At 37.0% G+C, this 13,495-nt stretch overlaps 1 protein-coding gene across 1 annotated transcript in view; it reads left to right on the top strand.

Moving 5' to 3' along the window:
• Positions 1 to 13,495, top strand: part of ARHGAP15 (Rho GTPase activating protein 15) — a 645,891-nt gene that overhangs the window by 492,731 nt on the left and 139,665 nt on the right. The window contains exon 12 of the mRNA XM_003921995.3: positions 3,205 to 3,339. Coding sequence (XP_003922044.1) covers positions 3,205 to 3,339 — 135 coding nt within the window. The remainder of the gene's footprint in view (positions 1 to 3,204; positions 3,340 to 13,495) is intronic.

Below are 13,495 nucleotides of genomic sequence, written 5' to 3'. Positions count from 1 at the left end.
ATGAAAGAAATATCAATATGTGTGTATCTAATTTTCTAGTTCCCTGCCCACCTAAGGTAAACTGCATAAATATTTGTTGAGTAACTTCTATAGACACTTATGGACTTAATTATAGTGGTTCTCAACCAAGAATAATTTTACACCATGGGAGATAAGTGGCACTCTCTAGACACAATTTTTATCATTCCCCACTGGGAAGTGCTACTGGCATCTAATAAATTAAGGTCAAGGATACTGCTAAACAACCTAGAATGTACAAGACAGCCCCCATCACAAATAATTTTCCAGTCCCAAATGTCAATAGTGTGGTGCTTTTGAGAAACCCTACTCTATTAGAAAAGGGAAAAGTATGACATCATCACTATGTAGAATCTAGTTCAAAAATGCTCATCAAATAATGCAATTGCATTTGCAATAATGCCTGTTAACACCAGGATAGGGCTATGGTTATTTCATCTTCAGGACCTGTTGGCTTCATAAGAAGGCATATTATATGGACATAATTTTATGTTTAGATAAACTACAGTGTCTTTGCAAAATTTGCCATAACATCATCTTCTTTACAAGGGATCTTAACCTTGGTTGATTATGAAAACTTGATGTAAAAATTAGTATTTTATTTCAAAATACTCTATTTGCCATATTGCCTATTTAAACTACTTCTTGAAGGGCTACAAATTATTATTTCTTTAAATGAAAACTACGTAGAAATCTATAGCAGGAATGTTGCTTTAAGTGATGCAGTTAATATGTGGTACTTTAAGTAGATGGTATCTATTGGTAAATTGGTATCTATTGGTAAATTTTCTTTATGTATAGATACAGTCCATTGTCATGTTCAGTTGAATTAAGTGATATTAATGTGGAGGTGACCAATATCAATGCTGTTTTCCTTTGGTTAAGCCATTATTTGTTGCTGTCGTTGTTGTCATTTTCTTGCTCAAGATAAAATCATTCTCTTTTTTACCTGCTGAACACTTTCCTTTAGCAATCTCAAACTTATGCACCAAAATGGAATTTTGTGTTGGACCTTTCTGATAGATTTTTGGTACGGATAGGTGTGTGTGTGTGTGTGTGTGTGTGTGCACGTGTGTGTGTGTGTGTGTGTGTGTGTGTGTGTGTGTGTGTTAAGGTTTCCACTTAAAGTTCGGCGCCAAAGTACTTATACATTTTCTAAATGTGTTTTAAGCAATAAGTTGTACAACATTTTTAGAACATGTGTTAAGCTATTTCTCTAAGAATGAAGCTCTTAACAAAACATAAGCACTCTGCATGAGATCTTAGCAGCAAAGTGCTTAAAAGATAAAGTAAGAATTGGTACCATGGGAAGAACACCAGCTGTAGAGCACACAGGTCCATTATGAGAAGTATGGTAGTGGGTAGGGAGAAAATGATTTAATCAGGAGTAAAACCAATTTTATTATAAGGGCACGCAGGGGGTGTGGCACCATAGTGAGAGGGACATTTCAAAATATCTGACAGATTTCAACAATGTGAAAACCCCGTTCTTTAAAGTGACAGTAAACCCCATCAGGTCTCCCTTTTTGATGCTATTGTTAACAGTTGACTGTTTAAAGCTGGCCTGCTAAGATGCTGTCGGCCTATTTCAATAGTGTGTAGCCAAATAAAAGACTAATTGTTGAAACACAATCAATCAAAAATGATTGCAGGGCAGAAAGAAGGTCTCCTCTGTTGATTTTGTTGTGGATCATATTATTGTGTTATGATTGAGGTAGAAATGAAGACTAAAAGGGAAGATTAGCCATCTGAAATAAACAGATTCACCTTCATTTCATCTCTTTGCAAACATACTGTTGAGCAGGAACACCACTTACTATAAGCCCTGGAAATGATAGTTCATATTTTTTTAAAGATCTGCTAAAGGTTTGGGCTAATATTTTTAAAGGACATGAACATTATTAGCAAAAAAACCCATGCAGAGAATCCCTACAGTGACAATTCCCAGCTTTTCTTACATTTTTGGTGCAAAATGCTCCTCTGCATTCATAAAACTGACATCCAACAGACATGTGAATGCTAGCCCAAGACATCAGCAAAGAAACAAAATTCCAGTTGACCAAATACCTTGGTGCTTGCCAGGATTCTCAGCTTTTCAGTTAACCCCCAGATTGTCTAAAATGATTAGTCTTTTATGAAGCCCAGAATCCAAAACCTTTTTCATGCTGCAAGTTTAGAAAGACAAATCGTCTGGCTCAACAGCGGTGCCTTTGTACCTTGCTTCCTGTTCATTTTATATCAAGATGTCCCTTTCAGACATGAATGCATCTACTTCTTGGGTGAGACTAATTCCAGACTTTCATATTGAGGGGGAAAAGGACAAAAATAATTGCCTAGCACACTTTATTTCTACTAAAACCTTCATTTTGGCATTTACTTTCCTTAATATTTCAACATCTCCACTTAAGCTTCCCTTGCAAATATTTCTGTTGTTTCTAAAAAGAGTTGGTAAGCATTTGTGGTTTGTCTTTAGTGTGTTATCATTTTTGACAGCTTTGCATAGCCTACGTAGGCCAACAGGGGTCTGTCTAATATTGTTGCTGGGCATATTTTCCTCACTGAGATGAGAACTGAAAAAAAAGATATTTTTGAAGCAGTAAGAAAGAATTAATATCCTTTCTCACTCAGTATTCTATTCCTTGCTGACTTTATATTCAGGCAAAAAAAAAAAAAAAAAAAAAGGAAAAAGTGTTACCCATTATTCCCTTGTACATAGCAAGGCTAACACATGTAAAGCAATAACTCATTTTCTATTGCCATGTTTAGCATATGTCTCCTGTTGGCTCAGCAAGGCCTTTAGGCCGGTCCCTTGAGCCGGCCATCATTGGCAACTCTTAGCCCCTCGGCCTCAAAACCAAATAGCTTTGAATCATGTTGAGCCGTGATGCTAATTTTCATACTGATGCATTGTGGGAATAAATGTATCTGACATACTGTGTCAATGGCACTGTCTCTTTGTGTCTCTTGGTTTTTTGTTAGCTGCATTCCTACAGATGGTATTCCATTGAAAATGTTCCCTTCCTACGGAAAAAGGGAGAAAAAAAAAACATGCACAGCACCAAACCTCTAGGTGCAGAAGGCTGTTAACGGTTGCTGATGATAGTAGGCAAACATTAACATAATAATTAGTGTCTTGTAATTGTTTCATTAAAACCAGTTGTTCCATTTCTCCTCGTGTTTTCCCAGAAGAGAAGCTGAATTTGGACGACAGCCAGTGGGAGGACATCCACGTTGTCACCGGAGCACTGAAGATGTTTTTCCGGGAGCTGCCTGAGCCGCTCTTCCCTTACAGTTTCTTTGAGCAATTTGTGGAAGCGATCAGTAAGTACCTCACAGAAGGGGGCAGGTGGAGGAATAACCTGACATCCTGGAATTATTAAGTAAATAATAAGAATGATTATAATAATAATCATGGGGAACAGATAGTATCCCTGATGCTCCATATCTTGCGTTCGTTTTTGTGTTTTGATGGCTTGTTTTATTTCTGGCCCTGCAGTATTATCCGAGTTGTTTTTTTTTTTTTAATTAAGAAAAAAAATATGACATTCTATTTAGGGTGGCCAATTTAAGCATCCTCAAATGAAAGTAGTGTCTCATCGAATCTCTTTTAAAGGTTTCACCTTGTGTACCCCTTGTCTCTGCCTCTATACTTTCGGAATTGCAATGAGTTTGAATACAAAGGGGTCTTGAAAAGAAACCTACGTAAATTAAATATTACGTTTCATGAAATATGTGTTAAATTATCAACTGAAGCATCATGTTCTCTTGGCTCACTCACGCTTCACCCAACAACACTAGTAAACAGCCACAATTTGCTTATGAGCAGCGTGAATATCAAATTAAGTAAGAGCAAGTTTCTTCTTTTAAACTGGTGACTTTATGAGAGAGTGAGTTATGACCAGTAGTCATTGTACACTCCATGAAGCTTTCTTTTCTGCTTTTTTTTAAATTCACAAAACACACACACACTTAAGTAAAAGTTAATGAATGAATGACTCGGTGAAAATCTTTTCCAAATGCAAGGGTACTTCTGCTATTAATCCTTGGAGAAGCAACTACTGGTACATCTCTAAATTTAATATATTAAGGTATGCTTACTATAACTGTGACAGCTTGGAAAAAGTTTCCTGGCAAGCCAGCTGATTTAAGAAAGAAAGAAGAGAGAGAGGTAAAATTAAAAACCTTACAAGCCTTGCAGGAGCTTAATTAAAGTCCTAACGAGACGAATCTCCAAGAAAAAAAATGCTGTTCTCAGGAGGTCTGATCTTGGATGGCTGGGTGTGCAGTGTTCCCATTAGTGGAAGTGGAGATTTGGGGGGCCTGTGTTGGAAAACAGCCCCTCAATGTGCCCTTTAATTCTGTGTATCATTCACAAAGGCTTCACCCTTTTTTAAAGCTCTGGCAAAATGGTATCAAGGAAAATAAGAAATTTTTCTCCTAAGGTCTTTCTCTTGTTGCCTGCTCACAATTTCAGATGTTGCTGTTGCTGCTGCTGCTCCTGCTGTTGTTAAATGTACTGTAGTAACAGTACTCTAATTATGGGTTCTGGGTTGAGGGTGGAACTCTTATCCCTTGTCACAACTTCATCTCATGAGCCCTCTACTTCTTCAGAAGAGCAGTGTTTCATTGTTAAGCAGGCTCTCTTAACTTCATTTAGAAGAAGAAATAAAGAAAACATAAACAAGCAGGCATTTCCATAAGAGCTTTTTCCGATATTCTGTCTTGGAACACCCAAGCAACTCAGTGTTGGGACAGCATTCTGGTAGGAAATTGGAAGGACTTGAGTTTGAATACCTACCTCTGATTGCATACATTTAAAGACATCATACAAATTTCACATCATGATCTCCACACTTTCAAATGAGGACTATCTCATTTGGAAACATACCTCTGTATGTGTTCTTTGGGGTTTATAATTAGGATATCCATCATTTAAGCTTCCCGTAGTTAACCTGATTCTAAAATTATTAGGAAAGTCATTTTCTTAGCTTGAGAGAGATGAAAAGCAGGCCCTCAGAACCCACAAGAGAGTATGTCCTTTGAATTTGTCTAAGGAGAAGGATCATCAAAGGGATATTCTAGACTTAAATCCAAATTGGTCAGAATTTGAGAAATATAAGGATGGTAAGAACTCAATGTGTCAGAGTGGAGGCAGGCAGCAGACTATTGGGATTGATGACTCTGGCAAGGGTTTTGGCCAACACCTGTAAAATGCGTTATGGTGAGAGTGAATGAGAAAGTGCCTAAGAACATCCTTTAAAAATGTAAGAGGGTACCCAAGCAGTGCTAACAGTGTTTCTGCATGTGAGCTTTGTTTGAGAATGTAATTTGGAAGACAAGAGAGAGGAGACTTCTTTTTTCATTGTTTAAGGCAAGGAGAATCAAACTCAGTGCTATGGTCTGAAAGTCTGTGCTCCATCAAAATGTATATGTTGAAGTTCACCAAGGTGATGGTATTGAGAGATGAGGGCTTTGGATGGAGACTAGGTCATGAGAGCAGAGCCCTCACGAGTGGGATTAGTGGCCTTATAAAAGAGGCCCAAGAGAAACCTGAATCTTCTTCCACCATGTGATGGCACAACTAGAAGTGAGTGGGCCCTCACCAAGGCATTACATCTGCTGTCAACTTGGTCTCATACTTCCAAGACTCCAGAACAGTGAGAAAGAAATTTCTGTTGTTTGCTAAGTTTACAGCATTTTTTATAGTAGGCCAAATGGACTGAGACACTCAGAAGCCTTACCTCAACTCACAGGAGAATTGTAGAATGTCATTATTTTTTAATATGTAAAATGGAGAGATCAACCAATAGGGTAATGGGGCTGAGATACATGTTACGATATTGGACAGAGACACATTTACTAACCCATGTATTTTTTGTCTAACCCTGAAGCTAGTCCTTGTGTTCTAAACCTAGGATAAACTCTAGGTTGTAATTCATATTTGAATATTTTTAATCAGTGAGAGAGTAGCCACCTAGTTCTTTGGCAATGGTAAAAACCATCCCAGAGGAGATACTTTTTCTCCATGTGTACCAATTGTACTAAAAAATCTTTCAAGATTATAGGAACATTTCCACCCAGTCTCAGGGCTTTATCGAAGCTCACATAGCCTCTTGTAAAAATCTATACAGCGAGAAGCTCAACAGATCCACCTCACAAGTTTTTGGCTTTATATGAAAAGGGACCAACCAGGTAATGTAAATTCACAGGAGGGGATGAATTGAGGACAAAGAGGCTGGGTTTAGGCCTTTTGTCCTCAGATCCCAGCTCTTCCCTTTTATTCTCTGTACCAGGCGTCCCTAAACTTTTTACACAGGGGGCCAGTTCACTGTCCCTCAGACCGTTGGAGGGCCGCCACACACTGTGCTCCTCTCACTGACCACCAATGAAAGAGGTGCCCCTGCCTGAAGTGCGGCGGGGGGCCGGATAAATGGCCTCAGGGGGCCGTATGCGGCCCGTGGGCCGTAGTTAGGGGATGCCTGCTCTGTACCATAGGAGGATTGGTCCTAGCCAGCTATATTTTGCAGATGTTCTTTCTGTTAATAGTAGTTGTTTCTCGACTTTTATTTTAGATTAAGAAGGTACATGTGCAGGTTTGTTACCTGGGTATACTGCATGATGCTGAGGTTTGGGGTACAAATAATGCCATCACGCAGGTATAGAGCATAGTACCCAACAGGTTTTCAGCTCTTGCCTGCCTCCCTCCCTCTCCCATCGAGTTGTTCCCAGTGTCTATTGATGCCATCTTTATTCCATGTGTACCCAGTGTTTAGCTCCCACTTATAAGTGAGAACATGTGGCATTTGGTTTTCTGTCCCTGCGTTAATTCGCTTAGGATAATGGCCTCCAGTTGCATCCATGTTGCTCCACAGGATATGATTTCATTCTTTTTTTATAGCTGCATAGTATTCTGTGTATATGTACCACATTTTCTTTACCCAGTCCACAATCAATGTGCACCTAGGTTGATTCCATATCTTTGCTATGGTGAATAGTGCTGCACTGAACATGAAAGTGCTTGGTAGAAAGTGTTTTTGGTAGAACGATTTGTTTCCTTTTGGATCTATACCCAGTAATAGGATTACTGGGCCAAATGCTAGCTCAGTTTTAAGGTCTTTGAGAAATCTCCAAACTTGCAAGTGTTCTTGAGATGCTGTTGTACCCAGTCAAAGCCACTGGCAAGAGATCGGAGAAAGAGAGAGAGTGAAGATGAAGGCCAGCAGTTTATGAGTTTATCCCCCACCTGCTCACCCTTGCCACCCATCTGCCTCAAGTGACTTTTCTGCCTGAGGCTCCTTCTCTTTCATAGCTTCAGCTTTGACCAAACAGGCCCCCTCTGGTTTCAGCTCCCTTCTGGTAACGCAGACCCTCCTTTCTTTGCTTTTCCAGCCTGGAGAAGGTAGTGGCTTCCTGGTGTGTCTAATTTCTTGGTTATTTCACTCTTCCTTATCTGGTTCAGCTTCTTCATTACCTGAGTAACCAATTCTCTGCAACAAATTAATTCCCTCTGTTGGTGTAAATACTTAAAATGGTTTCTGTTTTTTTGGTTATACGCAAGTAAAACACCATGTCGGTTGATGTCATGGTTCATGTTGTCATAACATTATTTCCCTTTTCTCTTTTATTACCCACAAGCCCAGTTTGTGAAGTGTTAACATTTTTATTTGGCCCCAGATTGAGAGATCTGTTACCCTTTCATGGAAGACATAAAAGGTGGTTAGACCAAAAGGAATGTTGCATCCAACTGGAAAACCTTGCATCTGAGGAGAAAATCTTATTTTTAGTACAGACAATTAATGACCACTGGTGCTGTCTGAATTACTTTATTTTTTATTATATGTTTGAAAATTATCACATAGTCCAAAAACAGTGAACAGAATGCATTTACTTTTTAAAATAATTTATTTTGGGACCAAAAAAAAACATTAATATCATAAGACTCTGCAATTGCCATAGTAATCCCCTGTCTGATAATACTCATTGGGGTAACAAAAGCACTAGGGATTGTTTTATATCTCAGAATCCAAGTACTGCAGCTATTGATCTGAAATTCTATACTTGAGGTCAATCCAATTGGGTCACCTGCGGGTTATTTCATGGGGATTTAACCCACTGACTGCAAGGACTTAATTCCCTGGAAATGACTTGTGCTGAAGGCATTATTAGTACTGTAAATGTGAACTCGGTAGAAAAGCACAGCCAGGGAGTTTTATGATAGGTGATGCAATCTTGTGGCTAGAGGCCTGCAGGGGACCCAGATATTTCCAGTAGATCTAAATCCTAAGAAATGTACTAACTTTTCCTCTGTTCCCATCTTTTTTCTTCTGAACGCTACAGATTCAAAGGGAAAAAGACAAGAAGAAATGCTTTTTTTCTGTTTTAATGTCTGCATTTCTCCAAAGTTCCTGAAAAAGAGAAAGGGAGGAGAAAAACCCATTGGCATTTCTAATAATTGTCTCATTTAATTCTCAAAATAAGAAAGCAGGAGATACTGGAGAAATGGAAAGACCACATGCACAATAATTTCTGGCTCGTAAAGTTACTATGAGAATGAAATAGAACAGTATTTTTCTTAGTCCATGTTAGGCACTCAATAAGTGATTTACAAATAATGCACATGGCTCTAAAAACTAGACTCCACATTCAGCTACAAACATAAATACTTTGTATCATTGTATATTGCCTTGAGTAATAGGTATTGCCAAATATCTGTATTTTATGTCATCCTACATAAGACCTCTGTGTCCTATGTCTTCTTATACAAGACTGCAAACATTTTTTTCTACATTTTAAAAACTGAGTTTAGAATTAAATTAATGCTAAGGAATTTCGGTATTGGAGTTTTAGGTAGAAATAAAGTAGAACTTTCCAAGAGCGAATGATGATTCAATGTTTAGTACTAGATATTAAAAGCATTCATGCCTTAAATGTTGACTTCTCCAAGTACATTTTAACCCTGCACTCTGATTTCTAGGACCAGTTGCTTACCATCTCCTTTTGAAATTTATTTTTACGTCCATGTTACTTTTCTATTTCATATGAGTAACTATTTTATTAGGATTTTTATTTGTAATTATTTACTTCATCAAATTACAATATGCAACAAACCAAATCTTACAGAAGAAGTTAGGAGGAAACCTCATGTAATGCTTTTAATTTTTACCTCTTCTGGTTACTCTCATAACTCTAGATAATATCTCTACTTCTGATTTATCAACCATGGATAATATTTGTTACCTAATATTTTTTTCATCCTACTCTACTTCTTTTAGTATTTGGTAGCCATATTATTATCATTGAATGCTAAATAATATGCCTAAACCTCTTTTACTTGTTTCATCAACATTCAATGATATCTGCTAACTCTTCAGTTCAGAAGGTGACCATGTACTCCTTCCACCCTTTCCTTCACCTTTCCTAGTTTATTTTTGTTAACTTTTAATAATGAGGATTTTTTTCTAGCCCTACTGAGGTATAATTGGCATACAATGAACTGCACATTTTAAAAGTGTAACTTTAATAAGTTTTGACAAATTTATGCACCACAACCAAGATAAAGAACATGTCTGTCATTTCCAAAAGTTTCCTTTTAATCCTTAGCAATTCTGTTTTCTTCCCCTTTCCACCCCCTCTGCACTCTCATCCCAAGCCACCACTGATCTGCTTTCTGGCACTATCAATGTATTTATATTTTCTAGAATTTTATATAAATTGAATCATACAGTATGCACTCTTTTAGCAGAGGACACTTTTTTTTCACTCAATATAATTATTCTGAGATTTATCCATGTTGTTATATTGAGTTCGTTTTTTAATTAATGAGTAATATTCATTATTTGAATATAACACAATTTATCTGTTGATGGACATTTGGGATGTTTCCATATTTGATTCTTACAAATGAAGCATTTACAAATCTGTGAACATTTATGTACAAATTTTTATATGGACAAATGCTTTTAGTCTTCCTGGTAATACTTAGAAATGGAGAGCTGGTTTATATGGTAGGTATATATGAACTTTTTAAGAAACTGCTACACTGTCTTCCATTGTCATTGCACCATTTTTCAATTCCTGTCAACAGTATATGAGAGTTCCAGTTTCCCCACACCCTCAGCAACACTCGGTGTGGTCAGTGTTTCTAATTTTAGTCATTCATGTGTTTATTGGCCATTCTATTATTTTATCCAGTTAGGAAAACTTATTTAAAAATTTTGGCTGTTTCTTTGATACTGAGTTTCAAGAGTTCCTTATATATTTTCAATGTTGCTTCCTTATTAAATATAACTTGCTAATATTTTCACCCATTCTATCACTTTGTTTTCCTTCTTTTAACAGTGTTTTCAGAAAAGCAGACATTTTTATTTTGATAAAGTCCTATTTATCCATTTTGTCTTTTATGAATCATGCTGTGCCTTCAGGTGCACTAATATTAATTTCTTCAACATCTATTTGGTTGTTAGTCTTAGCCACTGAATTTTTTTTTAATCTCAGGCATTGCAGATACTATTTCTAGAAGTTTGCCTTTTAAATATATTCTGTCTCAAAGTGTCTGATTTTTCTCTAGCTGTTTTTGCTTTTATTATTTTTAATTGATGCATAATTATACATATTTACGGAGTAGAATATGATGGTTTGATACATGTATACAAAGTGTAATGATCAAATCCGGGTATGTGAGCTGGAAGTTGTTGATTTGTTGAATTGTAAGTTTCCAAAGTTGCCTTTTGTATACAAAAATAACTTTCTTCCCACTCATCAGCAATGTTCCGTATATCTTCCATTATTAGAAGGCAATCAATGCTAACTCCTTGATCAAAAACTATATTATGGTTCCAATACCATCTCTTTTGTGTTTTTTTCTGGCTTGACTAAGTAAATATATCTAATGATAACATATAAAACATCAGATGAACATACATAATATGTTTTGTGTTTGTATATACATATAAATGTATGTATGCATAGGACACAGATATTAGGCAAGTCGGTACAAAATGGAGATAGTAATGATATCACATACAAGTCTTCAATTTAAAGGCCACAATCACGTATGCCTTGGAAGAGAGTATTTTTTAAATGCCTGGCTTTTTAAAATGATGATTAATTAATCAGTAAAACAAGTTGTGAGAAATGGTACCCATAAGATCAACTGAGCATTATGAACATGCAGACTATTAGTCACCAAAGATAGAGATTGCCCTATGCCTAGTCCTTAAACAAAACTCATATCCCTGTCTATACATCAGTCACAGCATCCTCATATAAAAATAATTTAAGTTAAATACATTGCCCTATGGCAAAAAGTACCTATTGCAAGTTCTGATGTTTTTCCGCCTAAGGCCTTTATTCCATTTTACCTTTAGAGTATACTTTCAATAGGTAATTGGGGGTGAAAAGCCAGTCAAGTATATTTGCAAATATTTTCTTTACTCTTGACTTTATCTTGCCCTTTGGTCAAACTATTTCTGATGCATCATCAACTCCATGATGACACTCTTTGAGAGAAAAGAAACAGAGCTTGCAAGGCACTTGAGTAAAAATGGTTGCTAAACATGAGAGCACGAAAGTGACAAATTGCCTTAAAACCGGAGAAAGTAAAGAGCAGGGTGTAACGGTTCATCACAGAGAAACCAAAGATGTAAAAATAATGCAGTATAAAAATATCCTCTATTGCACCATTTCAAGGAAATTTGAAATGGAAATAAAGGTAAATTTTACAAAGACTCTCTTTTTTTAGTGTCCACTGTGAACTAACATTCTCACAGACTTAGTATTTTTGTTGTGGTTGCTTTTTAATCTGTGCGTGTGCGTGTGTGTGTGTGTGTGTGTGCATGCATGCAACCTGGAAATTTTATAGCTAATGCCTAGCTTGTCTCTTAACTCATTCTAATTATATTCATAATTAAATTGAAAAAAAAATATTTGACTAGAGCCAAATGGCTTGCACAGGTGTCTTTTTGTAGGAATGGTTTAATGCTAGATAATAAACAACTGGACCTCCAGCTCCTTAATTTGGCTTAATGAAAAGTCCTTTATAAGTAAAACTAGAAGGTGATTCAGAATTAAAATTGGGCCTTGACTCAGAAATTAATTGAGTGGTAAGACATCAGCTCCATTAGAAAATGTGGTGCTTGTCTTTTTGCTTTTCCTTAAAACTTTTATTTTACTTGCACTTCTTTCTTCCATCTCTTTAAGGTCACTTTTTCAAAGCAATAAACTCTTCAAGCAGAGCAACCAGCCAGGCAGCCTTCATGAGTCAGCTTCTCTAGCATCTTTACTTCTACTAAATAGACCTGCTTTAAAAATATATATATAACAAAATGCAAAATTTCTCCTCAAAAAAGCAGTTATCTTGACCTATTCCTCTAATGGTGGAATTGAGTGGCCAGTTTTTTTGGTTTTTGTTTTTTGGTTTTTTGCCTGTTATCGAGTTCACTGCGTCAATAGATCATAATAATTGAAGGTTGAGGGGTCTTCTATCCCACATAGAGGCTCCTGTCTCATTTCTTACGCTTTGCTCGACACCACATTGTGATCACCACTGTTGATTCTTCCAAAATATCTGCCCACTGATCCCCGACTCTGACTCAGGCCATCTCTAGGAGAATAGTTTCTCCTACGTCCCATAAAAATTTCTTTCTCTCACCCAACCCAACATGATTCTAGTTCTAAAAATAGGCAAACTGATATAACTGGCTTGCATTTCATTTTGAGAAAAAGCCATTCCTTCCAAGGTCTTCAAAATCCTTTATGATCTGGTCAACCACAAGCTCTCCAACTTCATCACTTACTGTTCCCTGCCTTGCTCATTGCATTCCAGCCCATTAGTATGCTGGCTCTTCTTTGAATACCCCAAGCACACTGAAGGTCTTTAACTGCTCCATCTCTCTACTGAAACACCCTCTCCCAGATTGCCACTCCCCTGTCAATGCCTCAGAGAAGTCTACTTTCATCAGCTAAGCTCAAGTTCTGCCTGCACTACGCACCACCACCTCTATTCAAATCCTGTCTCCACCTTTTACTATCTAGACCTAGAGCAAATTTTTAATCTCTTTTGGCCTCCATTTCCACATCAATAAAATGGAGGGAGAAGTTATATCTTCACCATGGCAATCATAAAAAGAATTTTAGAAAATGCACTCATTTACAGAGTAATTGGCACACAGTATCTAGTAAATGTTTGCTGGTATTATATTATAACGCAATCAGAGTGTCCTTTAGATAACAGTCTCAGAGGGCCTTGCTGTCCATTCTCACTAATCTTTCCACTTCTCTGGTAAAGCTATTTCAAATTATATGTCTTAAAGCAGCCATCTTCATTCTGCTTCAATATTTTGCTTTGAGAATTCCACACAGCACCAAACATGTTTAAGATAATATTACAAGATAGTCTCTTGCTTCATGACCCAGGGATCCCATTTTCTTTATCTCATGACATCTCTGCTTTGTTCTGCCAGCTCTTCCCAAGCCCAAT

This window comes from Saimiri boliviensis, chromosome 5 (genome assembly GCF_048565385.1).
Source record: "Saimiri boliviensis isolate mSaiBol1 chromosome 5, mSaiBol1.pri, whole genome shotgun sequence".
Classification (NCBI taxonomy): domain Eukaryota; kingdom Metazoa; phylum Chordata; class Mammalia; order Primates; family Cebidae; genus Saimiri; species Saimiri boliviensis.
Note: the sequence above shows the minus strand (reverse complement) of the source record. Positions and strands in the feature narration are given on the sequence as shown.